The sequence below is a fragment of the Sus scrofa genome, chromosome 12, assembly GCF_000003025.6.
Source record: "Sus scrofa isolate TJ Tabasco breed Duroc chromosome 12, Sscrofa11.1, whole genome shotgun sequence".
NCBI classification, from domain to species: Eukaryota; Metazoa; Chordata; class Mammalia; order Artiodactyla; family Suidae; genus Sus; species Sus scrofa.
The window spans coordinates 33264897-33292451 of record NC_010454.4 but is presented as its reverse complement, the minus strand read 5'-3'; the positions used below and the strand labels follow the sequence as shown (position 1 = coordinate 33292451).

Below are 27555 nucleotides of genomic sequence, written 5' to 3'. Positions count from 1 at the left end.
CTCTGCCCTCTTCAGAGAGTGAAGGTCAAGGGGTGGCGGTAGCAGGAAATGGCCTTCCTCCTGCATTTCAAAGTCACCAGCCCCAAAGGGCCACTTCCCCTGGAGCTCAAGCCATGACACTGCCTTCCCGCACCCCTCCGAGTGGTTCCTACCCATGGTGTCCACGATGAGGTCGAGCTGTCCGTTATACACGGTCACGTTGACCCCGGCTTCTAGCAACTCGTCTACAATGCTGATGACCGGCTTCATGAAGTCCCCCTCCATGTTCAGAAACACATTGGTAGCCTGGCCTGCACAAGGGGAAGGAGACAGAGGCAGCAGCTTGGAACTTGCCAGAACAAGAGGCATCTTGCAGCCCAGGGCACCCAGCATCCACAAGGAACCACCGGGTAACACCTAAGGAAGACTGACATCCACCAACCCACCCAGAAATCTGTGCCTCGAGCTGGCTGTGTGCAAGGAAAGCACAGAGGGAGCTTGTGATCACAGCAGATTTGACAGCTTGTGAGGAAGGTTAATGAAACAGGGAGGTTCAGAAGATACGCTTTGGGCTGGTCCTCTCAGGGGACAAGTCTCTTTGGAGCCACCATTGGTTTTCCTCCTTTGCCAAGTAACATGAAGGCCAAGTTGTTTTTTTGTGGGTTTTTTTTTTTTTTTTTTTGGCTTTTTAGGGCCACATCTGCGGCATAGGGAGGTTCCCAGGCTAGGGATCTAATCAGAGCTACAGCTGCCAGCCTACACCAATGCCAGATCGAAGCCGCATCTGTAACCTACACCACAGCTCAGGGAATGATGGATCCTTAACCCACTGAGCGAGGATAGGGATCGAACCCGTGTCCTCATGGATGCTAGTCGGGTTTGTTAACCACTGAGCCACAAAGGAAACTCCACGAGGGCCAAGTCTTAAGTTCTGAATGAGTAGGGCTGCCTCGGTAATAAAAAGGTCAGCTCAAGACCAATTTGGAGCTGGTGTTGGTAAAGTCACACGGATGACCACCCCAGGTGAGAAAGGAATTGGTCTGCGAGGCATTCTTGCTGGATCCCTAACTGATACCACCACGATGCTGAAAAACAACAGCACTTGCCATTGTTGATTTTTTAAAAATCTTTTTTGTCTTTTTAGGGCCTTACCCACGGCATATGGAAGTTCCCAGACTAAGGGTCCAAATGAAGCTGTAGCCACCGGCCTTACGCCATAGCCACAGCAATACCAGAGCTGAGTTGTGTCTGCGACCTACACCACAGCTCACGGCAATACCCGATCCTTAACCCTCTGAGCGAGGCCAGGGATCAAACCCGCACCTTCATGCATACTAGCCAGGTTCATTACCACTGAGCCACGATGGGAGCTCCGAGTATGGCTTTTCTAATCTCAATGGTTTCTTATGGAAAACATCAAACTGATACAGCAGTAAAGAGCAGACAGAGTGTGATGACTCCCGTGGACCCGCTCCTGCCTTCAGCCACGAACAACTCATACCCAATGGTTTCATTTCTCTCCCCATCCACTTCCCTTACCAAGCCCTTATTATGAACCAATTTTCAGTTGTTCTTTCCTGTCTCTGTGTGTGTGTTTGCTCCTCTATCAGTCATGGGTAGTGATACTGTTCTACCCATAACCCACCATCGCCATCACCAAAACCCATCCTACAAATGAACTATTTCGAGTCTTTGATGTTTCACCTCTCTCGCCCCCCACCTCTACAAAAGGCACTTAATTAGGTCACACTAGTTACCTCCCCAGAAGCAGTCTTCAGGAATGATTTTGAGCTTCTTTCTGATGGGCCCATTCATGAGCTGACTCAAGGCATTCTGTTGTAGGTGTCTCACGTGGCGCTGGAAAAGACGAACTAAGACCAGCGGGTAAGCGGTGGGTTAAAGGACTGGAAATAAGACCAAGAGGAGCTCTTTTCTAAGCTGGGGATGCTATGCCTAAGAGGATGCCGTGCAAAAGGGGAGGCCTGCACCTGGAAAAGGAAAATCATCCACTCCCTGGCTCCCCGCCCTGGCTGGGGGGCAAAAGTCAGGAAGGTGACCAAAGGGGAGATGCTTTGTTAGTTTTGATTGCTGCATTTTATGTACTTGGGGGCCATGGAGATTATCTAGCACGGCCAAGGGCAATCAGCTGGGTGGAATCTAGTGGCCTCCAGCAGCTTCCATATGGAACGAGGATGCAAAGAAGTGGGCTCCGCTGGAAGACAACTCAATCCAGGCTTTAGATGATTGACACTCTAAATCAATGTGCCAGAGCGGGTTTTCCAACTTTAAAAACACTAAGGGCAAGAAGCCAGATGCAAAAGACTACCTAGGGCATAATTCCACTTCTATGAAATGTCCTGAAAAGGCAAATCTAGAGACACAGAAAGCAGATCAGTGGTTGCCTGGGGCTGGAAGTGGGAAGACCAATCGACTGCAGGCAGACATGTGGGTTCTCTCTGCAGTGATGAAAACCTTCTAAAACGCTCATGTGGGGATGAGTGTACAACTCCGTACGTAAACTAAAAGCCACGGAATGACACACTTAACATGGGCGAATGTTATGGCATATAAGCCATAAAGCCTTCTAAAACATCGGTTTCCTCTAGCATGGAGGCTGTGACAGGGTCTAGCAACTTCAAGGTCCACTCACCTAGGTGGCTCTGGGTGAATTCTAGACTCGACTCCACTGCAGACATGGGGGAGCTCTTCGTTAAGATGTTATAGAAGTTCACCCCATCTGTGTTCTGAAATACAGAAGCATGTTTGGCTGTTGGCTTTATTTATCCACTACCAGCGGGTACGCGGTGGGTTAAAGGACTGGAAAGATGCGAAACAGACAGGCATCTGGCTCTCCATCCTATCCAAGGACAGGCTGCACTCGACATTTGCTCGGACCAAGAGAAATGCAGCTCTGGGAGTTCTCAGTGTAGCTCAATGGGATGGGTGGTGTCTCTGCAGCACCAGGATGCAGGATTGATCCCTGCGCTGGCACAGTGGGTTAGGGCATCCGGTGTTGCTGCAGCTGTGGCGTAGGTTGCAGCTGCGGCCCGGATCTGATCCCTGGCCTAGGAACTCGATATGCTGAGGGCTGGCCAAAAAGGGGAAGGAAGGAAGGAAGAAAGGTAGGAAGGAAAGAAGATATGCAGCTTTGAAGGGTCAACGACCAGGGGTGTGGTGTCAGCCTGGTTTCCTGAGGGGTAGTGAGCAGCTCATCTGAGTGGAATTCCGATGCTGCAGGAGCAAACCAAGGGCCTGTGTGTTCATTTCTGGGGAGAACTGCGAGGGTCCTATACACTCAAGTCATCAGCCTGTGCATTTTGCCCCCCAACTGGGGCCAGAATGTTCCTTGGCAAGGATTTAAACAGTGGCCTCTGCAAGACATTTTCTTTCTTACAGAAGGCATACTTTTAATCGAGGGGCAGACAAGTCTTGCAGGATAGGGTGGCTTTCTCACCCTGTCCCTGCTCAGCCCCATCAGATTTCTCGTTTCTCTTCACATTATCTCCAGACTTGTGGGCAGTCTCAGGACAGACCCCAATCCTGACATCACCAACCAAGGTCCCTTTATTCCTGGGAGAAAGCCAAGCAGGTTGGCCCCGAGTGGGTCCCCTGTTACCTGTTCGACAACCATTTCGGCTTTCCCCCACAGGTCGGTGGCCTCTCTGTAGAGTCCCTTGTTGATGGCATCCAAGACTTGCTCTGCAACCTGAGACACCTCTGCCAGACCTTGGTCATCGAGAAGAGACTGGAAAGCAAACCAAGAACCAAACGGCCCACTTTGCTAGAGACACACATCTGGCACTGCTCCAGTCAGGGACAGGTAACAGAAAGGGGGGGGAGAGGAAGGAGAAAAGGGGAGCATCCATGCGAAAAGCACAGCTTTACAAGTGATGCTGAAGGAAATACAGCAAAATGTCATCTGAGTCTGGGTGATGGCTAGGTGGGTGTGGACCACGATGTTTCAACTATTCTGAGCATTTGAAAATGTATAATCAAAAGCTGGGGGGATTTTAGGAGTTCCCGTTGTGGCGCAGCGGAAATGAATCTGACTGGGAACTGTGAGGTTGCTGGTTCGATCCTTGGCCTTGCTCAGTGAATTAAGGATCCAGGGTTGCCGTGAGCTGTGGTACAGGTTGCAGACATGGCTCAGATCTGGCCTTGCTGTGGCTGTAGCCTAGGTTAGAGGCTCTAGCTGATTTGACTCCTAGCCTAGGAACCTCCATATGCTGCAGGTGCGACCCTAAAATCAAAAAAAAAAAAAAAAAAAAAAAAAAAAAGCTGGGAGATTTTAAAATGTGCATTTCTGGGGAGGGGGAGGGAGTGGGATAGATTGGGAATTTGGAGTTAATAGATGCAAACTATTGCCTTAGGAATGGATAAGCAATGAGATCCTGCTGTGTAGCACTGGAAACTGTATCTAGTCACTTATGATGCAGCATGATAATGTGAGAAAGTAGAATGTATACATGTATGTGTAACTGGGTCACCTTGCTGTACAGTAGAAAATTGACAGAACCCTGTAAACCAGCTATAACAGAAAAAAATAAAAATTATTAAAATCAATATCAACAAAAAATTTTAAAAAAATAAAATGTGCATTTCTTTTACGTGGAGAGATGGGATAACTGTGCTGATGTTTCTTTAAATTTGTCCCCAAGGTCAGCTTAGGGGCTTCAGTTTGCTATGGATTATTTGATATATCCTTAGGGAGCAGTGTCAACTGTAGGCAAACCCAGCTAGCACCGTCCTTCCTGGGGACAAAAGAGGTCAGCTGGGCTGTTTACCAGGGTGCAGAGTTGCATCTACTTACCATGCTGTACAGGTAAGGCCCCCAGGAGACCACCGAATCTAAAAGAAACCACATACATAGAAAATAAGTTGGTTGTGGCTCTGTCCTCCCAAAGAAAATCTTAATTCGATTTTCTCCCAAAGCAGGAGGCAGAAGTAAGAAGCCCACTGGTTGAAGTTTCCTGGTGGCCTACTGGTGAAGGATCCGGCGTTGCCACTAGTTCGATCCCTGTGCTGGGAACTTCTGCATGCCATGGGCCTGGCCAAAAAAGGAAACTCATGGCTTTGGGCTTGAAGCCCCCACACACTGCTTTTTGCTTTTTTTTGTTTTGGGCCACACCCACGGCATGTGGAGGTTCCCAGGCTAGGGGTCAAATCAGAGCTACAGCTGCTGGTCTACGCCACAGCCACAGCAACGTGGGATCTGAGCCGAGTCTGTGACCTACACCACAGCTCATGGCAACGCTGGATCCCTGACCCACTGAGTGAGGCCAGGGATCGAACCTGCATTCTCATTCCATTGAGACACAACAGGAATTCCTTTAAGGCCCTTTAACTCACCAGTGCCCATGCAGGGCTGATGTCTCAGTGGGAGGTCGGGCGAGGCTGTGGGGGCCTTTCTGTTGACTCAGGACTAATGGCACATTAATTTGGCCTGATACTGGCCCAGCAAGTGAGTCACGGCTGGTGATGGCACCACAGATAGGCTGTGCGTGTGCAGTGGAGGCTCTTATCTGCAGACTTCTAGACTTTTTGACAGCTTAAAATATTTCCCCGCCCCCACAGCTCTGCTCTGCATCCTGCCTGCTCCTCCAATTTGGGGACACTAGCTTCCGCCAAGGAGCTAATTAAGGAAGAAGATTAATGATTTCGCAACTCAAGTGTCTGCGGCTGTGCTGCCAATCAATTCAATCCAAAAATATTGAGAATTTACTAAGAGACTGAAGCCAATAAAAAGCTTTATAAAATAAAGTTGGGCTTGGTTTGAACAAGTTCACAATCACCATAACGCTAAGAAGGGTTAGTGCTGGAGTTCCCGTCGTGGGTCAGTGGTTAACGAATCCGACTAGGAACCATGACATTGTGGGTTCAATCCCTGCCCTTGCTCAGTGGGGTTAATGATCCGGCATTGCCGTGAGCTGTGGTGTAGGTCGCAGATGCGGCTCGGATCCCGAGTTGCTGTGGCTCTGGCGTAGGCCGGGGGCTACAGCTCCGATTCAACCCCGAGCTTGGGAACCTCCATATGCTGCGGGATCGGCCCAAGAAATGGCAAAAAGACAAAAAAAAAAAAAAAAAAGAAAGAAAGAAAGGTTAGTGCCATTGAGAGATGTCCCAACAAAGTATCAAGCACCATAAGCTTTTTTTTTTCATGGCCACACCTGCGGCACATGAAGTTTCTGGGCTAGGGGTTGAATTTTGGAGCTGTCAGCCTTTGCCACAACCAGTCTATGCCAGCAATGCCAGATCCAAGCCAAATCTGTGACCTATGCTGCACCTTGTGGCAATGTTGGATCCTTAACCCACTGAGCAAGGCCAGGGACCGAACCCGCAACCTCAGGGTTCCTAGTCAGATATGTTAACCCCTGCGCCACGATGGGAACTCTTTTTTTTTTTTTATTTTTATTTTTTGGCTGTCCTATGGCATATGGAGTTCCAGGCCAGGGATCAGATCCGAGCCGCAGTTGTGATGCAAGCTGCAGCGAGGTAATGGTTACGTTTGTGGATTGCTTGCGGCCTGGATATGAATCCTGGCTTTAGCTGCGTGACTTTAGGAAAACTGCTTAACTTTTCTGAGTCTCAGTTTTATCATCTCCAAAACTGGGATAGTAACAGCATCCCATGGATGCTATTGTAAAGCAGCTGTTAAATGAAATGAGCACATCCTGTTATGCAGTTGGGATGAGCCCTAGAAGGAAGCGTGAGACTGTCACTCAGAGTGAGGCACGTGGCAGGCAACCTGCTGGCCCCTCACACCAAGGTCTCTGCAACACTGGGAAGTCCTAGGAGGTACATCCAGGAAGGAACACCAAAGAGCAGCTCTTCTCACCATAGAGACTCTGCTCTCTGTTCTGTTCTTTCAGTCTTGCCCTGAAGATGCTGAGAATGAGGGAAAGAAATAACCATCCCAGGAGTTCCCATCGTGGCGCAGTGGTTAACGAATCCGACTAGGAACCATGAGGTTGCGGGTTCGGTCCCTGCCCTTGCTCAGTGGGTTAATGATCCGGCGTTGCCGTGAGCTATGGTGTAGGTTGCAGACGCGGCTCGGATCCAGCATTGCTGTCGCTCTGGAGTAGGCTGGCGGCTACAGCTCCGAATAGACCCCTAGCCTGGGAACCTCCATATGCCGAGGGAGTGGCCCAAAGAAAGAGCAAAAAAAAAAAAAAAAAGAAATAACCATCCCAAATGCCATCGGAATAACTTGAATCCAATAGGGACATGGCTCTGGAACAAACCAAATCTCCATCTTTTAGGGTGAAAATAGTACCTCTTCTAAATCATTTTTTTTTTAAATGAGGCATAAGCACACCTCACAAACCATAAACATACATTTAGAAAAGGTGATTAACATATACACTCATGGGAGTTCCCGTTGTGGTGCAGAGGTCACGAATCTGACTAGGAACCAAGAGGTTTCGGGTTTGATCCCTGACCTTGCTCAGTGGGTTAAGGGTCTGGCGTTGCCGTGAGCTGTGGTGTAGGTCACAGATGTGGCTCAGATCCCACGTTGCTGTAGCTGTCTCGTAGGCCAGCAGCTGCAGCTCTGATTCAGTCCCTAGCCTGGGAACTTCCATATGCCATGGATTTGGCCCTAAAAAGCAAAAAAAAAAAAATGCAGTCATGTAACAACTACCCCAATGCAAGTATAGACCACAGAAAGCCTAGAAAGTTCCTTTGGCCCCCTTCTCCTCCCCCCTCAAGAGGCAACTTCTCTTCTAAAGGCTTCTGAAACAGTTTGGTTTCACCTGTGAACAGTCATGTTTTGTTAGGTAAGAGCAGTCTTTTTTCTTTTTTCTTTTTTTTTTTTTTTGCCACACCCGCAGCATGTGGAAGTTCCCTGGCCAGGGATTGAACCCAAGCCACAGCAACAACCCAAGCTGCTGCAGTGATTTTGCTGGATCCTTAACCCACTGCACTGCAAGGGAGCTCCCTAGAGCAGTAATTCTGTTTTTTGTTTTTTTTTTTTTCTTTTTTTGGCCATCCTGTGGCATATGGAGTTCCAGGGCCAGGGCTCAGATCCCAGCCACAGTTGTGACCTACACTGCAGCTGCAGCAACGCTGGTGCCTTTAACCCACTGCACCAGGCCAGGGTTCGAACCTGCATCATGGTGCTGCACCACAGCGGGAACTCCCAGAGTAGGGATTCTTAACCAGGGGTGATTTTGTCTGCCAGAGGACACTTAGTCATGTCTGGAGATATTATTGTCCCACTGGCATCTAGATAAAGGGTAGAGAGGCTAACATCCTACATTGCATAGGACACCCCCCACAGCAAAGAATCACGCGACTCAAAATGTCACAGGGCTGAGATGCTGACATCCTCGCTAGAGTTAACCCCACCACGTGATTGTTTCCGATGCCTGAAGCCACATCCTGGCTGTCTGGCAATACAAGAAGCTTTAACCTAAACTCCCAACAGGGACACTGAGGTTATGAAACTGCAAGCCTCAGAGTTTTAGAACCAGATGGTAACCCTGTCCAGTAGCTGGGAACTTCACCCCAAATGTTGATGGAGGGGACAAGATGACAAACACCCGGGTTTGATTCCTGCCTGGGCCACTCATCCTGTGCATCAGAGAGCAAATGCCATCACTTCTCTGAGTCTCTGAAATGTCTTTAGCGATAAAATTCAATGCTTTGGTTGAGAGAATTAAGTACAAGAATTCGGTCCAACCTGTAGCACCCCATGGTAAATGCTTTGTAAATGAGTTCTCACCCCCAAATTCTTTGGAAGCTCCTGGGGCAAATGCTTCCTGTGCTGACCTCGCCAAGGACCCAGAAAATTCCACTGCCTTCTTCTTCGATCTGGACAACACAATCAAAAGCCCCAGCGAGGGGTGGGGAAAGGGAATTTTGAAATGTTTGAGTTTTCATTGTGGCTTAGCAGGTTAAGAACCCAACATTGGCATTCCCGTCGAGGCTCAGCAGTAACAAACCCGACTAGTATCCACGAGGACTTGGGTTGGATCCCTGGCCTCGCTCAGCGGATTAAGGATCCAGCACTGCCATGAGCTGTGGTGTAGGTCGCAGACTCGGCTTGGATCTTGCATTGCTGTGGCTGTGGTGTAGGCCGGCAGCTATAGCACCGATTCAAACCCTAGCCTGGGAACGTCCATATGCTGCAGGTGCAGACTTAAAAAGAAAAAATTACAAAAAATAAAAAAACAAAATGTCTGAAAATATCCTACTTACCAAGGGGAGAGATCCAGGAGTCACCTAAAGCAACGCCGGCAAAGTTGCACTGGATGGTCCCTTGCTGAATGGCCTGAAAGAAGAAGAGCCAAGAAACATCCTTGTCAAGGGGGCCCAGGAGCCTCTATCCCTTTCTTGGCATGAAGGGTGCAAGCCTTTATCCACTGCCTTTCCTGAGCACAGAATACTCTGCCTACCTGGGGTAGTCTGGGCACCCAAAGGCATCAGACACCCAGAAGAGGGAGGCGTAACTCTTGCCATTTGCAAAATGAGTAGGACCTGTTTGAGTTTTTCTGCACTGTGTTCACAAGGGTGTTGGCAGGATGTGTGGGATCTGGTATGGCCCCTATCTTCCTTGCAAGGGACGCGGGTCCCCTTCCCCCTTGACGCCTGTGATTTCTCACAAGAAGCCCTGGGGACACTCTGGGTGAATGGTCACTGCCCAAGTGGCCATCATCAAAGAGCAGGGAGACCTCCTGGGGAGGTCCTCTCGGGTGGGATGGATGCCTCAGGACTGCAAGCTCATGCCCCCCTACTCCTTTTATTTATTTATTTATTTATTTTCTACTTATTTTTGTCTTATTCGGGCTGCACCTGCAGCATATGGAAGTTCCAGGGGGCTCGAATTGGAGTTGTAGGTGCCGGCCTACGCCACAGCCACAGCAATGTGGGATCCCAGCCGCATCTGCGACCTACACCACAGCTCATGGCAACGCCGGATCCTTAACCCACTGAGCGAGGCCAGGGATCAAACCTGTGTCCTCATGGATACTAGTCAGATTCGTCTCCACTAAGACATGGAGGGAACTCCTCCTTTTATTTATTTAAAAGGAATACATCTGCCCAGAAGCAGAACACTGGAAACAATCTAAATCAGTAGGATGGGCTAAAAGAATTATGGTTATTTTCATGCTGTATGATGCAACTTAAAAAAAGATTAAGAAGGTTTAGCTGATTTACTTCTATAAAGTGGAACACTTCCTCTTTTTTTTTTTTTTGTCTTTTTCTAGGGCCGCATCCACGGCATATAGAGGTTCCCAGGCTAGGGGTCGAATCGGAGCTGTAGCCACCGGCCTACACCACAGCCACAGCAACTCGGCATCTGAGCCGTGTCTGCAACCTATACCAGCTCACCGCAATGCCAGATCCTTAACCCACTGAGCAAGGCCAGGGGTCGAACCTGCAACCTCATGGATCCTAGTCGGATTTGTTAACCACTGAGCTACGACAGGAACTCCAAAGAACATTTCCTCTTCATCTGGGACTACTGATGTAACAAATTAAGTTCCTTTTGGGAAAGCCAGATAGGCATTCTCCTGCGTCGCAGCAGGTTAGCGACCTAACGTTGTCACTTTAGTAGACTGATTTGCTGCTATGGCTCAGTTTCCATCCCTGGGCCAGCAACTTCCATGTGTCGTGGGTCCAGCCAAAAAGAAAATGGAAAAAAGCAAATAAATGCCCAAATCTTCCCCTCTTATTACCCATGTTCAAAGCTGGTATATTCATTATTTTCTTATTTTAGATCTCTGATGTGGTGATCTCTTTCTTCATTTGTGCTTGCCGTATTTTCTTTTTTCTTAGATTTTTTTCCTAATTTTTGAATTTTTTTATTGTTATTTCCCCAATACAATTTTTTAACAGACAGATGTAGTTTCTAATTTCCTGTTATGTACATATACTGCTTCTTATCAAAGCTTCCATTTTAAAAAGAATTAGTAAAGTTTAAAAAAACATAGCTTAGGAGTTCCCGTCATGGCTCAGTGGTTAACGAATCCGACTAGGAACCATGAGGTTGCGGGTTCGATCCCTGGCCTTGCTCAGTGGGTTAAAGATCCGGTGCTGCCGAGAGCTGTGGTATAGGTCGTAGACGTGGCTCGGATCCCGCGTTGCTGTGGCTGTGGCATAGGCTGGTGGCTACAGCTCTGATTCGACCCCTAGCCTGGGAACCTCCATATGCCATGGGAGCGGCCCAAGAAAAGGCAAAAAGACCAAAAAAAAAAAAAAAAAAGTATATATATATATATATATATATATATATATATATATATATAGCTTATATTATGTAACATGGAGAAGACAGGCAATGTTTTATAACTATCAATGGAGTCTAACTTTTAAAAATTATGAATCATGGAGTTCCCGTCGTGGCGCAGTGGTTAATGAATCCGACTAGGAAGCATGAGGTTGCGGGTTCGATCCCTGGCCTTGCTCAGTGGGTTAATGATCCGGTGTTGCTGTGAGCTGTGGTGTAGGTTGCAGACGTGGCTCAGATCCCACGTTGCTGTGGCTCTGGCGTAGGCTGGCGGCTACAGCTCCGATTGGACCCCTAGCCTAGGAATCTCCACATGCTGCAGGAGCGACCCAAGAAATGGCAAAAAGACAAAAAAAAAAAAAAAAAAAAAAAAATTATGAATCACTATATACACATAAACCTGTAACTTACATAATAGTGTACATTTATAATTCAATTTTTAACAAACCTCATATAAGCTCACTATAAAACAATGAATCACAGAAGGAGACAGGAGAAAATGTGAAAAAACTTTTTACCTCTGCCCAACTACACCTTCACACTCACTAGTGAACCACAGTTAACGTGGTGTATGTCCTTCTAACTCCTTTTTTTGTGTTCACAGGCAAATATACACATACAAATAGGTATGTATACACAGATCTACCCATTCTTTCTGATGGCTGCAAAGTGTCCATACACATTCAAGTAACCCTCTACGAATAGCCACTGAGCTTGTTTTCCATTGATGGACATGATAAGCAATGATGAACTAAATATCCTCTGACACAAACGCATGTATAAGTATTCCCACAGATTCCTGGAAGTGAAGTTACTGGGTCAAAGGACACACAGACTTTTTTTTTTTTTTCTTTTTTTTTTTTGCTATTTAGGGCTGTAACCATGGCACGTGGAGCTTCCCAGGCTAGGGGTCAAATCAGAGCTATAGCTGCCGGCCTACACCACAGCCATACCAATGTGGGATCTGAGCCATGTCTGCAACCTACACCACAGCTCATGGCAACACCAGAACCATAACCCACTGATCGAGGCCAGGGATCAAACCTGCATCCTCATGGATGCTTAGTCAGATTCGTTAACCATTGAGCCATGACAGGAACTCCAAAGGGCACATACACTTTAAAAGATGATAGTACAGCCAAATTGCCCTTTTAAAATGATTTACCAATTTTCATTCCCATCAAAGATGCATGAGAGCATTTATTTCTCTGACTTCTTACCAAAACTGGGTGTTATTGATCTTTTAAATATTTGCAAATCTCATAGATTTGGCTAACAAAGGTTGAAGACTGTTCACTTGTCTGTTTGCATTTCTTCTATAAACTGCCCATGTTTTTTGTCAATTTTCTATTAGTGTATTAGCCTTATTTAATAGATTACTAATATGAATGTTTTTTTCTATTATAGATTTGTATGTGAATGTACATCTATTATTTTCTTTCTTTCTCCCTTTTTTCTTCCTTCCTTTCTTTCTTATTGTCATCTTTTTAGGGCCACACCTGTGGCACATGTGCCATATGGAGGTTCCCAGGCTAGGAGTTGAAATGGAGCTACAGCTGCCAGCCTGCACCACAGCCACAGCAATGCGCGATCCAAGCCCCATCTGCGACCTACACCACAGGTCATGGCAACGCTGGATCCTTAACCCACTGAGCGAGGTCAGGGATCGAACCCGCATCCTCATAGATATTAGTCAGGTTCATTTCCACTGAGCCACAGCGGGAACTTCCCATGTTCACCTTTTATTTATTTATTTATTTATTTTTGTCTTTCTCTCTTTTTAGGGCCGCACGCACAACATATGGAGGTTCCCAGGCTAGGGGTCCAATTGGAGCTGTAGCCGCCAGCCTATGCCACAGCAATGCAGGATCAGAGCCGTGCCTGCGACCTACACCACAGCTCATGGCAATGCCGTATCCTTAACCCGCTGGGCCTGAGCGAGGCCAGGGATCAAACCTGCATCCTCATGGATGCCAGTCAGATTCGTTAACCGCTGAGCCATGACGGGAACTCCTACCTTTTAAATTTGTTTGCGGAATTCTAAGAAGTTTTCAATTTCACTGTGGCCTAAAAATGTCCAAGTTATCCTTTTCGGTTTTTGGCTTTTTCATCTTATGAAGGAAAGCTTTTCCTACCCAAGATTAGACAACTTTTTTTCTATATGTTCAGGTTCTCTTATAGTTTTGATCTTTATGTTAAATTTTTTAAATCTATTGAGGACAGCTATTTTATGGAAGGCAAGAATCTAACTTTACTATTGTCCAAAGTGATAGCCATTTGTCTCCAAACCACTTATTGAATAGTCTATTGTTTTCTCAATGATTTGCAATGTCATCTTATTTATATATGATCATTTGTGAGATATATATGTGAGTTACATAAGACACATAGATGTATATACACACATATACATAAGTGTATATAAAATACGTTTCTAGATTCTTCAGCCTGCTGCATTTATCTGCACTTGCTTGTGGCCACACCAATACTGCATTGCTTTACTGGCTGTAGCTGTATAGCTTATCTGATATCTGATGGGACAACCTTCATTGATCTTCTCAAAACTTTTCATGGTTATTAATGACAGAGTTACCCTGACTCTGTATGTACCAGGTCCTGCCCAAAGCATATTCCATTATCAGCTGAGTATAACAAGGGGTATAGTCAGTTTCTGGCTGAAACCGAAACGAAGTCATTGTCCCCATTACCTTGTGAAGTTCTAGAGCAATGCCCGCAGCCATTTTTCCTCCATAGGACTCTGAGAAAATGTAGAATGGAATCGTCTAGGAAGAAGAGGAATTTACAGAGAATTAAATACCCTGAATGCCTTTTAACTCATGCGAATTGATGTCAAATTTTTAGTGCACTAAATGGCCAGGCGAAACAAATCTGCTTCTGCTGGGCTTTCCTCCAATCCCCTATATCAGATTATTATGTTTGACCAAAATACTGGCTCCAGGGTCATGCTTTCAAGCCAAAACCACCTTTCTAGATGACTGAAATGAAAACCCACAACCTGATGCTGGATGCAAAAAGGCTTTCTCTGGAACCATCTGGGCACGGAGCCCTGGGGGAATTTAAGTGCCCTCTGATGGATGCAGTGCTGCAACTGTTAGCCCCTGGCTGAGCTGTTCCCAGCTTACCTGGAATTCTTTGTGGCGATCAAAGAAGGTCTTCAGGAGCACCATCATGTCTGATGCCACCGTGGCCAGGTCTTTGGCGTAGGCATTACTCCTGTTCACGTAACTGAACCCAGTGCCCACAGGGTTATCCACAAACAGAAGACTGGCTGCCTGAAGCTACACGCCATAGAGGAAAGTCAAATGTTGGAATCAGCCAGGCACTCATCAAGTTTTCTTTTTTCTTTTTTTCTTTTTTGGGCTGCAGTCAAGGCATATGGAAGTTCCCAGGCCAGGGATCGAATCTGAGCCAGAGTTGTGACCTATGCCACAGCTGTGGCAATGCCAGATCATTAACCCACGGTGCCACAGTGAGAACTCCTTTTTATTTTTGGTGCCCATGGCATGTGGTGGAAGTTCCCAGGCCAGGGATCAAGCTCTCGAAAACACTCAAGCTACTGCAGTGACAATGCTGGATCCTTAACCTGCTGTGTCATAAGAGAATTCCCACACCAATAATCTTTTGATCATCTTATATGAGCTAAAAACAGTAACAACAACAACATTTGTGAGAATATCAGTATGGTTATGATTCTGTCTCTAAAACAGACTTTTAGAAATTTGGAATGGGGGAGTTCCCTGGTGGGTCAGCATTAAGGAGTAATGGTTAAGGATTCAGCATTGTCACTGCTGTGGCTCAGGTTGCTGCTGTGGTGCTGATTCAATCCCTGGCCCAGGGAACTTCTGCATCCCGTGGGTGCCACCAAAAAAAAAAAAAAAAAAAAAAAAAAATTGGAACAGGAACACAGAGTACTATGGCAAAGAAAAGGATGACCCATGAGGTTGCAGGTTCAATCCCTGGCCTCACGCAGTGGGTTGGGGATTCGCTGTTGCTGTGAGCTGTGGTGTAGGTCGTAGACGCGGCTTGGATCCCATGTTGCTTTGGCTGTGGCATAGGCCAGTGGCTACAGCTCCAATCGGACCCCTAGCCTGGGAACCTCCATATGCCACGGGTGCAGCCCTAGAAAAGATACTCTTAGGTATATATAGCCCCTAAAATTGAAAATAGGGGCCCAGGAGTTCCCGTTGTGGCTGGCCCAAGAGGGGTTAGGTAAGAATGATGGGGCGGGGTGACAACTAGACGGACAACTAGAGAGACATCGAAAGGGCAGAGGACAGGAGTTCCCTTGTGGCACAGCGGGTTAAGGATCCAGTGTAGTCACGGCAGTGGCTGGGGTCGCTGCTGTGGCACAGATTCAATGCCTGCTCGGAAACTTCCACATGCTGCGGGTACGGCCAAACAAAAGGGAAAGGGGGGCCTGGGGAGAGGACAAGGGGTGTGACGTCTCGATGAAGTCAAGAACCGAGGTAAGAGAGTAGGAGAGAGAGGAGAGGACTGGAGGCTCTGGCCAGAGGGTGGGACCTGGTGTCTCGGATTGCAGGAATGGCTAATACATGGGTAATATTCAGGTCAAGGGTATCTGCTACAGTAGACAGAAGTTCCTGCAGGCAAGTGGCGCCAAAGGTCACTGAGTCAGGGAGGTGACTGTCCCAAGAAACAGAAGAGGCTAGCTAGAGAGGAAGCCCGCGTGGACAAGTGCCCAAGGCCCCGGGACCCAGAGGCAGAGAGGGTGGAGCGGCTCAACTTGGGACCCCACCCAGAGTGGGGCAGAGCCGGGTGGGGCTCCCTCTCTGGAAGGGCCACGTGGCAATCAGAGTGAGGGGCCTTCCTCACTGTACCCAAGTAGTTCTCCGTGGTTTGAGATCACTGTCAAGGGGCCCGATTTCCTCAAAGTTCCCGAATCCAGTGCTGGAACCACCCGGACCGCCCTGTGGAAGGAAAAACAGAGAAAACGTTACTCAAACCTTGGTCATCACAATGGTGACCACATGGGAGTTCCTGTCGTGGCGCATTGGTTAACGAATCCGACTAGGAACCATGAGGTGGTGGGTTTGATCCCTGGCCTTGCTCAGTGGGTTAAGGATCCGACATTGCTGTGAGCTGTAGTGTAGGTCGCAGATGTGGCTCAGATCCCGCATTGCGTGGCTCTGGCATAGGCCGGCAGCTACAGCTCTGATTAGACCCACAGCCTGGGAACCTCCATATGCCACGGGAGCAGCCCTAGAAAAGGCAAAAAGACAAAAAAAAAAAAAAGATGACCACATTCACTCCAAATGATTTATGATTTAGTGATGGCCAGGTGGGCCAACCTTACATGCAAGACACAATTGATCCAGTGAACCAGGTCCATCTGTACTAACTAAGCCCCCCTCCCAGGGACTCGAAAGTCTTTCTGAGAAAAGGAACCAGCCTGGGCTGAGAGTCCCCAGAGGGAACTATCCTAACTCTATTCTCTGAGCTTGAGCCTTGGCCTAATACAGGGCTCGCTGGCTTCCAACGCCTCTCATTTCAGAGATGAGAAGTAAGGCGCTGGAGTAGACAGGGCAATTAGGGGCTCTGCCAGGACTGGACCCAGGGCCTTGTAACTCTCAGCTACCCTCTCCTCAGTGTCTCTGAGGATATCTAAGGACCCTGACTGAGGGGCAGTTGGAGCAAGCTGGTCCCCCAGTGAGAATGAACAAATCCCAGGGCACGAAGCACTTCAATATTTCAGGTGTCCAGGACCAGGGGCGAGGCAGGATTCTGAATGTAAGGTCGGTGCTAGGGGCCTGGGTAGTGAAAGGCAGAGATTCTGCGGATTCTAAGGGCTAAGAGAGGGGAGGGGGCCTTTCAGAAAATGGTCAGGGGAAAGGATGGTGAGGCTTTTCTGGACCAGTTGAGCCAGGATACTGCCTCCCTCTGCAAGATGGGCAGGAAAGGGACATACACAAAGACGGAAGGGAATGGCTCAGGCAAAATAGAACTCAGAAAAAATTTTTTTAAATTAAAAAAAAATTTTTTTAGAAAGGTAAATTTGGGAGTTCCCACTGTAAAGCAGCAGGTTAAGAACCTGACTGGTATCCATGAGGTTGTAGGTTCAATCTCTGAGTGGGTTAAAGGATTAACCATCAACTATGGTATAGGTTGCAGACATGGCTTGGATCTGGCATTGTTGTGGCTGTGGCGTAAGCCGGCAGCTGCCAGCTCTGATTTGACCTCTAGCCTGGGAACTTCCGTATGCCATAGGCCCTAAAAAGGAAAGAAAAAAGTAAAAAGATAGGTTAAGTTTGGAGTTCCCTGGTGGCCTAATGGCTAAGGATCTGGCATTGTCACTGCAGTGGCTCAGGTTGCTTCTGAGGCGTAGGTTGGATCCCTGCCCTGGAACTTCCACATGCCGTGGGTGCAATCAAAAAAAAAAAAAAAAGGAAAAAAAAAAAAAAAAGAAGACGACAACATAGAGTCAGGGCTCAGGGGTAGCTAGAGGACCTCAACAAGGAAAGACTATGAAACTATTTAATGTTTTGCATCTACACTAAGCTGACTATTATAAAACTGGGAGGCTATAAATCCCTCTAATTACATGTACTCTGTATCTTATGATTTCCTAACACAGTAGTAAAGAGTCACAAACCAGAGGGAGCTGTTCATTGCAGTGTATTAATTACAGCAAAAGGATGCAATTCCAGTGTCTCCCATTAGGGGAATGAACTAGTAAATCAGGACATGTCTACAAGATGGAATGTGACACTGCCATTTGGAGTCACAAACTATGAGAATCTATGAGGCAACAGTGAAAAATGCTTATCATGTAACAGACAATAAATTAGGAGCAAGTGTCACCGCCATTAACAAAATGAAAAGACGAGCTACTGAATGGGAGAAAATATTTGCAAGTTATATGACCGATAAAGGATTAATATCCAACATGTATAAACAACTTATGCAACTCGACATCAAAAAAACAGGATTTCCCTTTTGGTTAAGGATCCAGTGTTGTCACTGCAGTGGCTCGGGTCACTGCTGTTGCGTGGGATCAATCCCTGGCCTGGAAACTTCCACATGCCTTGAGCATACAGCCAGCCCCCCGTCCCTCCAAAAAACAAGATCCAAAAATGGGCGGTAGAACTCAACGGATATTTTTCCAAAGAGAAAATGCAGATGGCCAGCAGGCACATGGAAAGATGCTCAACACTGCTAATCAACAGGGAAACAAATCAAAACTACAATGAAGTATCACCTCACATCTGTCAGAATGGCTATCATCAAAAGGAACACAAATGACAAATGTTGGAGAGGATGTAGAGAAAAGGGAATCCCCCTACACTGTTGGTGGGAATGTAAATTGGTGCAGCCACTATGGAAAACAGTATGGAGGTTCCTCAGAAAACTAAAAATAGAACTACCATATGGCCCAGCAATACCAGTCCTGAGTATCTATAAAGACACTAATTTTGAAAAGACACAAGCACCCCAAAGTTCGGAGCAGTATCGTTAACAATCGCCTAGATATGGAAGCAACCTAAGTGTCCATGAACAGATGAATGGATGAAGAAGACGTAGTAATACACGTACACACAGTGGAATACTACTCACACAGTGGAATACTACTCAGTCATAAAAAAGAAATTTTGCCACTTGCAGCACCATGGATGGACTTGGAGAGTATTATGCTAAAGTGAAATAAGTCAGACAGAGAAAGACACATACACTATGATGTTACTTGCATGTGGAATCTAAAAAAATAAAACAAACTAGTAAACAAAACAAAAAAGAAACAGATATATAGACATAGAGAACTAGTGGTTACCAGTGGGGAGAAGAGAGTGGAGAGGGGCAAAATAGGTGAGGTGATTAAGAAGCACAAACTACTATGTATAAAATAAGCTACAAGACTATATTGTACAACACAGGGAATATAGCCAATGTTTTATAGAACTATAAATGGAGTATAATCCTTAAAATTGTGAATCACTGTATTATACATTTGTAACCTATATAATACTGCACATCAACTACAATTTAAAAAGAGTGGGGGGGTTCCCATCATGGCTCAGCAGAAATGAATCTGAGTAGTATCCATGGGGATGCAAGTTTTGATCCCTGTAAGTCACAGACACAGCTCGGATCTGGTGTGCTGTGGTGTAGGCCGGCAGCTACAGCTCTGATTTGACCCCTAGCCTGGGAACTTCCATATGCCGAGGGTGCAACCCTAAAAAAAAAAAAAAAAGAAAGAAAGAAAGAAAAAAGGAAAGAAAAGAGCAATGTTCTCAAGTAAAAGCTAGGCCCCCTTTTTCTGGTGGACTAAATGGGCTGAGATAGGACCAAAGTGAAAGGAGGGAAGCTGGAATCTAGGAGCGTGGTCTAGGGAGAAATCCCATTTTCCTCTTCTATTCTATTTGAGAACATTCTATTCTTCTTTTGTCTAGAACTTTTGGATGGGCTTCTGTCATGGCCTGGGGCTATCCAATGACTCTGAAATATGGCAAAGGTGTCAGAGGACCAAGTGAAATGCTTAAAATGACTTGAAGGCATACCTACAGTGCATGCGACATCACTCAGAGCTATTCCACGCAGATGGCATGACCTTGGTTCTCAAAGACCTGCCCTGAGAAGTCAATGCTCGTGTTCTCAGCAGGCTGCTAACATAGATCCCCTTTTAATCTGAATTAATGATTCCATCTTTAATTATACCCTTTTCCTCCTCCCTTGGGCCTCTGGGGAGATCAACAGCAGTTGATAACCATCAAATAGCATCTCATAGTAACCAAAGGTCACAAACTGAATGGCCTCCAGGGGCCACAAGTGGTGCGGGCAGAGGGTCCCCTCCTCCAGGAGCTCCCACCTCTGTAAGGGCCCCTCCCCTGCCACTCAGCTCTGGGATCGCAGGTTCAGGCCCCAAGATGTTACATCTCCTGATTTTCTGGAAAAAGGAAGGAAATGTTTTGATTGTAAAGTACTGGCAACTCATTCAAATAAAACAACCACGCTGCTCCGCAATCGACTGAAAGGAAGGTTTGCAACTTCTGAAATTCAGTGGTTTTCAAGCTGTGTTCCTGGAAGCTCAGAACCTGCCCAAGGAACAGCATATGACAAAGGGGAGGCTGAACGGGTGAGACTTGGCACCCTGCCCCCACCCCAGCCCCAGGGCACTTACTTCTTCTGCTTTAGCTGGTCTGTAAGCTTTCACTTGGGGGTGGAAAAAGTTCTGCTGATTAATAAAAAGTTTGAAAACCACCGGAATCCCCCATGTTAGAAAACAAAGCCCAGAGAAGGGAAGTGTCTTGTTGCAGCTGTAAGTGGCAGGAAGGCGCCAAGGACCCAGCTCTCCCTGGTAACCCTGCCACATCTTCATCTCCAGCCACTGAGGAGGGACAGAAGTTCCCTCGGGGACACAGCGGGGCTCTTCATCTGAGCCGTATCTGCACCCTCAGGCTGAGCCTCTCCCCAGCCTTGAAGGAAATACTTGCGATAATCCTAAGAGATAAAGGCCCCTCCCTGCAAACTGCTCCTCTCACTCTATCTCGCCAGAAAGTCTGCATCCACTGGCCTGGGAGGCAAAACTGGGGGCACCAACAATGCCTTTTTTTTTTTTTTTTTTTTAAGAGCCTCACCCACGGCACATGGAAGTTCCCAGGCTAGGGGTCCCATCAGAGCTACAGCTGCTGGCCTACGCCAGAGCCACAGCAACAGAGGGATCTGAGCCACATCTGCGACCTACACCACAGCTCACAGCAACACCGAATCCCCAACCCACTGAGCGAGGCCAGGAATCGAACCCACATCCTCATGGATACTAGTCAGATTTGTTTCCACTGCGCCACAATGGGAATTCCCAATAATGACATTTTTGGAGAAAGTGACATTTACACCTCATGCAGGTGAGTACCAGGGTGCCCTATTTAGGAGGTGAACAACCTGGAGCCCCAGCCGGGCCATGCATAGAGTTTCCAGAAGCTGAAGCAAGACCTCGTTCCTCAACCCCTCCCTAGACCTTGGTCTCCCAGGAGGGTGTGGGCCACTTGGGGACAGATATTTTAGGAATGCAAGGAAGGCTCTTCTGCCTGCCCCCACATGCTGTTCAACCAGTTTTCCTGTCTTCCATTCTGCCACCAGAATTCAAGGTTAAATTGCAAACACACTTTAGGGAGAAGCATAGGGCCCAACACTTAATGCAGATACAAAAAAGCTGAGTCCTTTCAAAAGATCAGGTTTTCTGGGGGCAAGGAGTTCGGTATTTCAGTCTTTCTTTGGAAGAGTCCATAAACTTTTTATTTTTTATTTTTATTTTTTGTCTTTTTAGGGTTTGTTACCTGCAGCACATGGAGGTTCCCAGGCTAGGGGTCCATTTGGAGCTATAGCCACCAGCCTACGCCACAGCCACAGCCACAGCCACTCAGGATCCAAGCCACATGTGTGATCTACATCACAGCTAATGGCAACACTGGATCCTTAACCCACTGAGCGAGGACAGCGATTGAACCTACGTCCTCATGGATGCTAGTCAGATTCGTTTCCGCTGAGCCACGATGGGAACTCCTTCATAAACTTTTTTTTTTTTTTTTTTTTTTTTTGTCTTTTTGCCTTTTTCTAGAGCCGCACCTGCAGCATATGGAGGTTCCCAGGCTAGGGGTCGAATCAGAGCTGTAGCCACCGGCCTACACCAGAGCCACAGCAACATGGGATCCGAGCCATATATGCGATCTACACTACAGCCCACGGCAACGCCGGATCGTTAACCCACTAAGCAAGGGCAGAGATTGAACCTGCAACCTCATGGTTCCTAGTCGGATTCGTTAACCACTGTACCACAACGGGAACTCCTCCTTCATAAACTTTCTATCAGTCTATAGTCAAATGTGTCTTCAGGAGCTTCCAGTTAAGGTTCCTGCCACTGCCTGGCCTGGGTTCAGTAGAAAAATACCCCTGCAAAAGGCTAGAACTTCCCACTCTCTGATTTGGCTTCCTTGGCCTTTGCCTGCCTCAGAAGGATGCCAAATCCCCAAGCCTAGGAGATTCCTAGCAGGCTGCACCAGATCAGTTCCTTTTTTTTTTTTTTTTTTTTTTGTCTTTTGTACTTTTTAGGGCTGCACCTGCAGACATATGGAGGTTCCCCGGCTAGGGGTCCAATTGGAGCTACAGCTGCCAGCCACAGCCACAGCCACAGCCACGCCAGATCCGAGCCACGTCTGTGACTTACACCACAGCTCATGGCAACGCTGGATCCTTAACCCACTGAGTGAGACCAGGGATCGAACCTGCAACCTCATGGTTCCAAGTCGGATTCATTTCTACTGTGCCACGATGGGAACTCCCAGATCAGTTCTTTTTTTTTTTTGTCTTTTTGTTGTTGTTGTTATTGTTGCTATTTCTTGGCCGCTCCCGCGGCATATGGAGGTTCCCAGGCTAGGGGTTGAATCGGAGCTGTAGCCACCGGCCTACGCCAGAGCCACAGCAACGCGGGATCCGAGCCGCGTCTGCAACCTACACCACAGCTCACGGCAACGCCGGATCGTTAACCCACTGAGCAAGGGCAGGGACCGAACCCGAAACCTCATGGTTCCTAGTCGGATTCGTTAACCACTGCGCCACGACGGGAACTCCCCAGATCAGTTCTTTACTGCTTAGCTGTGAGCCTTTAAGAGCAAGCAAAGCTGTGGAAACCTGGCCTCAGCCTCAGGCCAGGCAGTGAAACCTCTTTTACCTGAAGCCACATGACCAGGGGCAGTTCTGTGAAGTTCTTGCAGGGGTTGGTGGCATAATAGAGCCACCAGAACATGTGGGCATCTTTCCGGACAGTCACATAATCCCATGCTTCCTTGCCTTCCTCTGTGGACCAGTTGAGGACTGCTCCTGAAACAGAAGAACAATTTGATTTTCCTGAAGAATGTCTATGATCAGGTAAATTCCAAGCCCATTCCTAGTCTAGGGATGATCTGGTTTATATTTCAGGCAATTTACTTGTTTTCATACAAACCTCAGCAGTGAAAAAACAAACCAAACACAGGGTAGTGGCACAGGGGGTTTGGATTCTGATGTAGGATCCTGAGATCCCGGGATGGAACCTGGGCTGCAGCAGTGAGTCCTAACCACTAGACCATTAGGGAACTTCCATGTAACATTTGGATTCTTAATAGTGAGCATGAAATATGTTTATAATACTGTTTTATTTGTCTTTTTAGGACCACACCTGTGGCATATCGAGGTTCCCAGGCTAGGGGTCCAATTGGAGCTGTTGCTGCCGGCCTACGCCAGAGCCACAGCAATGCAGGATCCGGGCCAAGTCTGCAACCTACACCACAGCTCACGGCAACGTTGGATCCTTAACCCACTAAGTGAGGCCAGGGGTCAAACCTGCAACCTCATGATTCCCAGTTCCGCTGCGCCACAACAGGAACTCCCTGTTTTTAAAAAGAGAGAGACTTACATTTTGCGGGGGGGGGGGGGGGGGAGTAAAAAAAAAATCTCAAAATGCAGCAAGCTGATTTTTGTTTCTATTTAATATAGGATTAAAGAGGAAGCACAAATTAGTTGGGCCAAGACTATTCGGTATGTTATGCTGGTGTAACTGTTAGCTTTTTTGAACGGAAAAAAAAAAAAAAAAAGAATTGTAGGAGTTCCTGTCACGGCCCAGGGGTAATGAATCCAACTAGGATCCTTGAGGACATGGGTTTCACCCCTGGCATCGCTCAGTAGGTTAAGGATCCGGCATTGCAGTGAGCTATTATGTAGGTTGCAGATGCGGCTCAGATCCAGCATTACTGTGGCTGTGGTGTAGGCTGGCAGCTGCAACTCCGATTTGACCTATAGCCCAGGAACTTCCAAATGCCACAGGTGCAGCCCTGAAAAGCCAAAAAAAAAAAAAAAAAAAAAAAGAAGAAGAAGGAAAAAAAAAAAGAAAAAAGAAATGTTGGTTTACTCTTAACACTATAAACCAAAATAAATTCCAAGTGGATCGAGTATTTTAATTTTACAATTCTGATGTGAAAAATAATACGAAAATACAGTTGAATGTTTTTCTGACCTCTGCATGGGGAAATGATTTAAGCATACCCCAGAGATTGGAAAGTAAAACATCAAGAGTTCAGAACAGAAACTTGTTACATTTCTGAGCAACAAAAAAGCCAAAAGAGCAAAGATCGGCAACAAATATGAAAAAGGGTAGCTCGTTAATCATTAAATCAATTAGAAATGTAAGATCTTGGAGTTCCCACTCTGGCGCAATGAAATCAGCAGCATCTTGGGATCGACGGGACACAGGTTCAATTCCCAGTCCTGCAGAGTGGGTTAAGGAACCAACGTTGCTGCAGCTGTGGCTTTGTGACTGAGGCTCAGACCTGATCCCTGGCTCTGGAACTCCATATGCTGCAGGGAGGCCAAAAAAGAAAAAGAAAGGAAAAAAAATCAAGCTCTTAATAATGAAATGGATAATTGCTGTGAGAAAGTAATTTATGAAAAAGTAAATACATGCAGACTATTGCCTTTGGAATGGATTAGCAATGAGATCCTGCTGTGTAGCACTCGGAACTATATCTAGTCACTTATGATGGAGCATGATAATGTGACAAAAAAGAATATATATATATATATAAAACTGGGTCAGCATGCTGTACAGTAGAAAAAAATAATATATTGGGGAAATAAAAAAAAGAAAAGAAAATACACTTCAAAAAAAAAGAAAAAGGAAATATGAATGCCTGATAAATATGTGAAAGAATGTTTAACATCACTAATAAACACAGAAGTTAAAATTAAAACAATAATGAGATCACTAAAAAAATCTTTGCTTATTTGACAATGCAGGGGTCCCGTGTCCACAAGGAGACAGGAGACGAGCCCTCAGCACTGTCAGCATAATTTCCTGGGAAGGCAATTTGGCAGAAAATTTATCAAAAGCCATATCTAGATTATTTCATCCCACAACTCCAATTTTCCTTAGCTAACTTTTCTAGCACCTGTAAAGCATACATCAGAAAAGAGTAGGTGGGAGTTCCCGTCATGGCGCAGCAGAAATGAATCCGACTAGGAACCATGAGGTTGCAGGTTCCATCCCTGGCCTCGCTCAGTGGGTTAAGGATCCAGCGTTGCCATAAACTGTGGTGTAGGTCACAGACGCAGCTTGGATCTGGCATTGCTGTGGCTGTGGTGTAGGCCTGCAGCAACAGCTCCGATTGGACCCCTAGCCTGGGAACCTCCAAATGTTGCAGGTGTGGCCCTAAAAAAAAAAAAGGACAAAAGACAAAAAACAAACAACAAAAAAAGAGTAGGTGGGACACATTTTTTTCTTTTTTTTTTCTTTTTGGCCACACCTGCAACATATGGACGTTCCAGGGCCAAGGATCAAACCCAAGCCATAGCAGAGACCTGAGCTACTGCAGTGACAATGCCAGACCCTTAACTCACTGCTCCACAAGAGAGCTGTTAAACACATTTTTCTATTTCACTTCTGCTGACTTAACAACTTCCAAGTATCTTTTTTCTCAAAGACTACTCTGTGGGAAAAAAGGCTGATGTCAAAACGTGATGAGAGAGGAACCCTTGGGGACCGGAGTTTTTCTGTCTCTACTTCCTCCTTTTTTGAATTTCATGTTCCCGTGGCAAGCAAAAGGACAAAAACTGGTCCCAAAAAGGAGAGAAGGGAGTAGATGAGGAGACAATACTATTTTGTAACTTGATAAGGATGGACAACCAGAAAGTGGTTGGATGAACAAAACAGAATAGTTAGAATATTTATTACAGATGTGGCTATAAGGTGCTACATACAAGTAACACAAGATTACAGTTCCCTTGATAATGACAAATAAGGCTTGGTCCCTTTTGACCTAACCCCGAGCACTTCTCCCTTTCCTGCCAGTGATCACTGTTAAAATATGGGGGGCGACCTAGTTGCCATTTCCCTGACACAAGCTGAAGGGTCACGAGATCCCCGTTTTACAGAAGGGAAAGCAAGTTAAGCAACTTGCCTAAGATCACAAGGCAAGTTTATGGCCAGAAGGAATTCTCAGTTCTTGATTCAGGCCAGGAGTCATTTTGCTTGCAAAAAAGACTTAAAATCAATGTGCAAGTCATCCTATTTAACACGAATTTGTTTTTGCCAGAAAGAACTGCGGTGAGGGGAGCTATTATCCTGTCTGTTCTGATCAAACAGAGGAAGAAAGTTTAATCTCAGTGAAATGCCCCACTCGTGGTAGGACTTTTCAGGGCCGTTTGGACCATGTGTTTCAGTTCAGTTCAAAGTAAAAAGACCTTATAACCTCATTTATCAGTCAGTCACGACAGGAAAAGGGAGATGGCCTTAAGAGCATGGAAATCGCATTGATCAGCAGCTTCTCCTAATCTTTGAGAAACTGCTTCTACATAGGTGCGGGGGAAAAAAGGAAGCACAGACCACCTAGGGCCAGAAAATAAAGTAGAAAAAGAACTTTGAATGAAAGAAAAAAAAAAAAAGAGTGAAGTTCAAAAGCAAAATAATTATGCAAAGCAGAAACAAGGGGAAAGGAATATGCTTTAAAAAGCACAAATCCACTAAAAGATTCTCATCCCTGGATAGAGGAGGCACCAGCCGCTGATGGACCTTTTGTCCGAACCTACCGGTGCTCAGGCCCAGAAGCAGCAGTAGCAACGGCACGGGACAGCTCCGCTGCGCCAGCTCCATGGCGAATACCGGGCGTCAGCATCAACTACAAGGCTGGACCCTGCGCCCCACCACGTGATCGTGGAGGGCGGGACAAGGCTGGGCGGGGCCTGGGCGGGTGGGCAGGGGCGGGGTCTGGTCTAGGGGCGGGGCTTATGCGGTGACTTGGGCCAGGAGAGTCCCACGTGCCCTCTGCCAAGCGGGCCCACAGGGATCCGTGCAGCGGCGCCGCCTGGATGTTCTTTTTACCTTACCCGTCTTTCTTTGCCGTTTTGAGGACAAGCAGAAAAGAAGAGGTGTTTAATGCATTGATTTGACCTGGGTTGTGTAACAGGAGTGAGACGCTACAGAAAAATTATCAGGAGGACCGTCCTTCCTGCCCCGCCCATCTCTTCCCTCCTCAACAAAAGACCTGGCATTTCAAACTGCTGCATCTGCCCCAAATCAAGTTAAGCCTGATCAACTGGTCATTGGTAACTGGGGGATTCCATTTTCCCAGATTTATTTTTTAAATTGTTTTTCCTATAACATTACATATATTACGGTCATTTTGGAAAATTGGGAAAATTTTAGATCCTACATAACCATTGTCGGCATTTGGGATTATTTTTTGTCTCTAATGTTTTACATCATCATTTGAAATACAATAATAAAATGTTTTATTCTGTTTTTTTTTTCTCGATAAATTGTTATTGGCCTAATTCTGTGTTGTTAA

General features: G+C 46.5%; 1 protein-coding gene across 1 annotated transcript in view; it reads right to left on the bottom strand.

Moving 5' to 3' along the window:
- Positions 1-26943, bottom strand: part of SCPEP1 (serine carboxypeptidase 1) — a 31297-nt gene extending 4354 nt beyond the window's left edge. The window contains exons 1-11 of the mRNA XM_005656968.3: positions 26798-26943; positions 22911-23059; positions 16069-16158; positions 14353-14508; positions 13918-13992; positions 9178-9250; positions 4790-4827; positions 3596-3724; positions 2630-2723; positions 1737-1850; positions 153-290 (exon numbers count right to left, since the gene is read on the bottom strand). Coding sequence (XP_005657025.1) covers positions 153-290; positions 1737-1850; positions 2630-2723; positions 3596-3724; positions 4790-4827; positions 9178-9250; positions 13918-13992; positions 14353-14508; positions 16069-16158; positions 22911-23059; positions 26798-26861 — 1120 coding nt within the window. The 5' untranslated portion in view covers positions 26862-26943. The remainder of the gene's footprint in view (positions 1-152; positions 291-1736; positions 1851-2629; positions 2724-3595; positions 3725-4789; positions 4828-9177; positions 9251-13917; positions 13993-14352; positions 14509-16068; positions 16159-22910; positions 23060-26797) is intronic.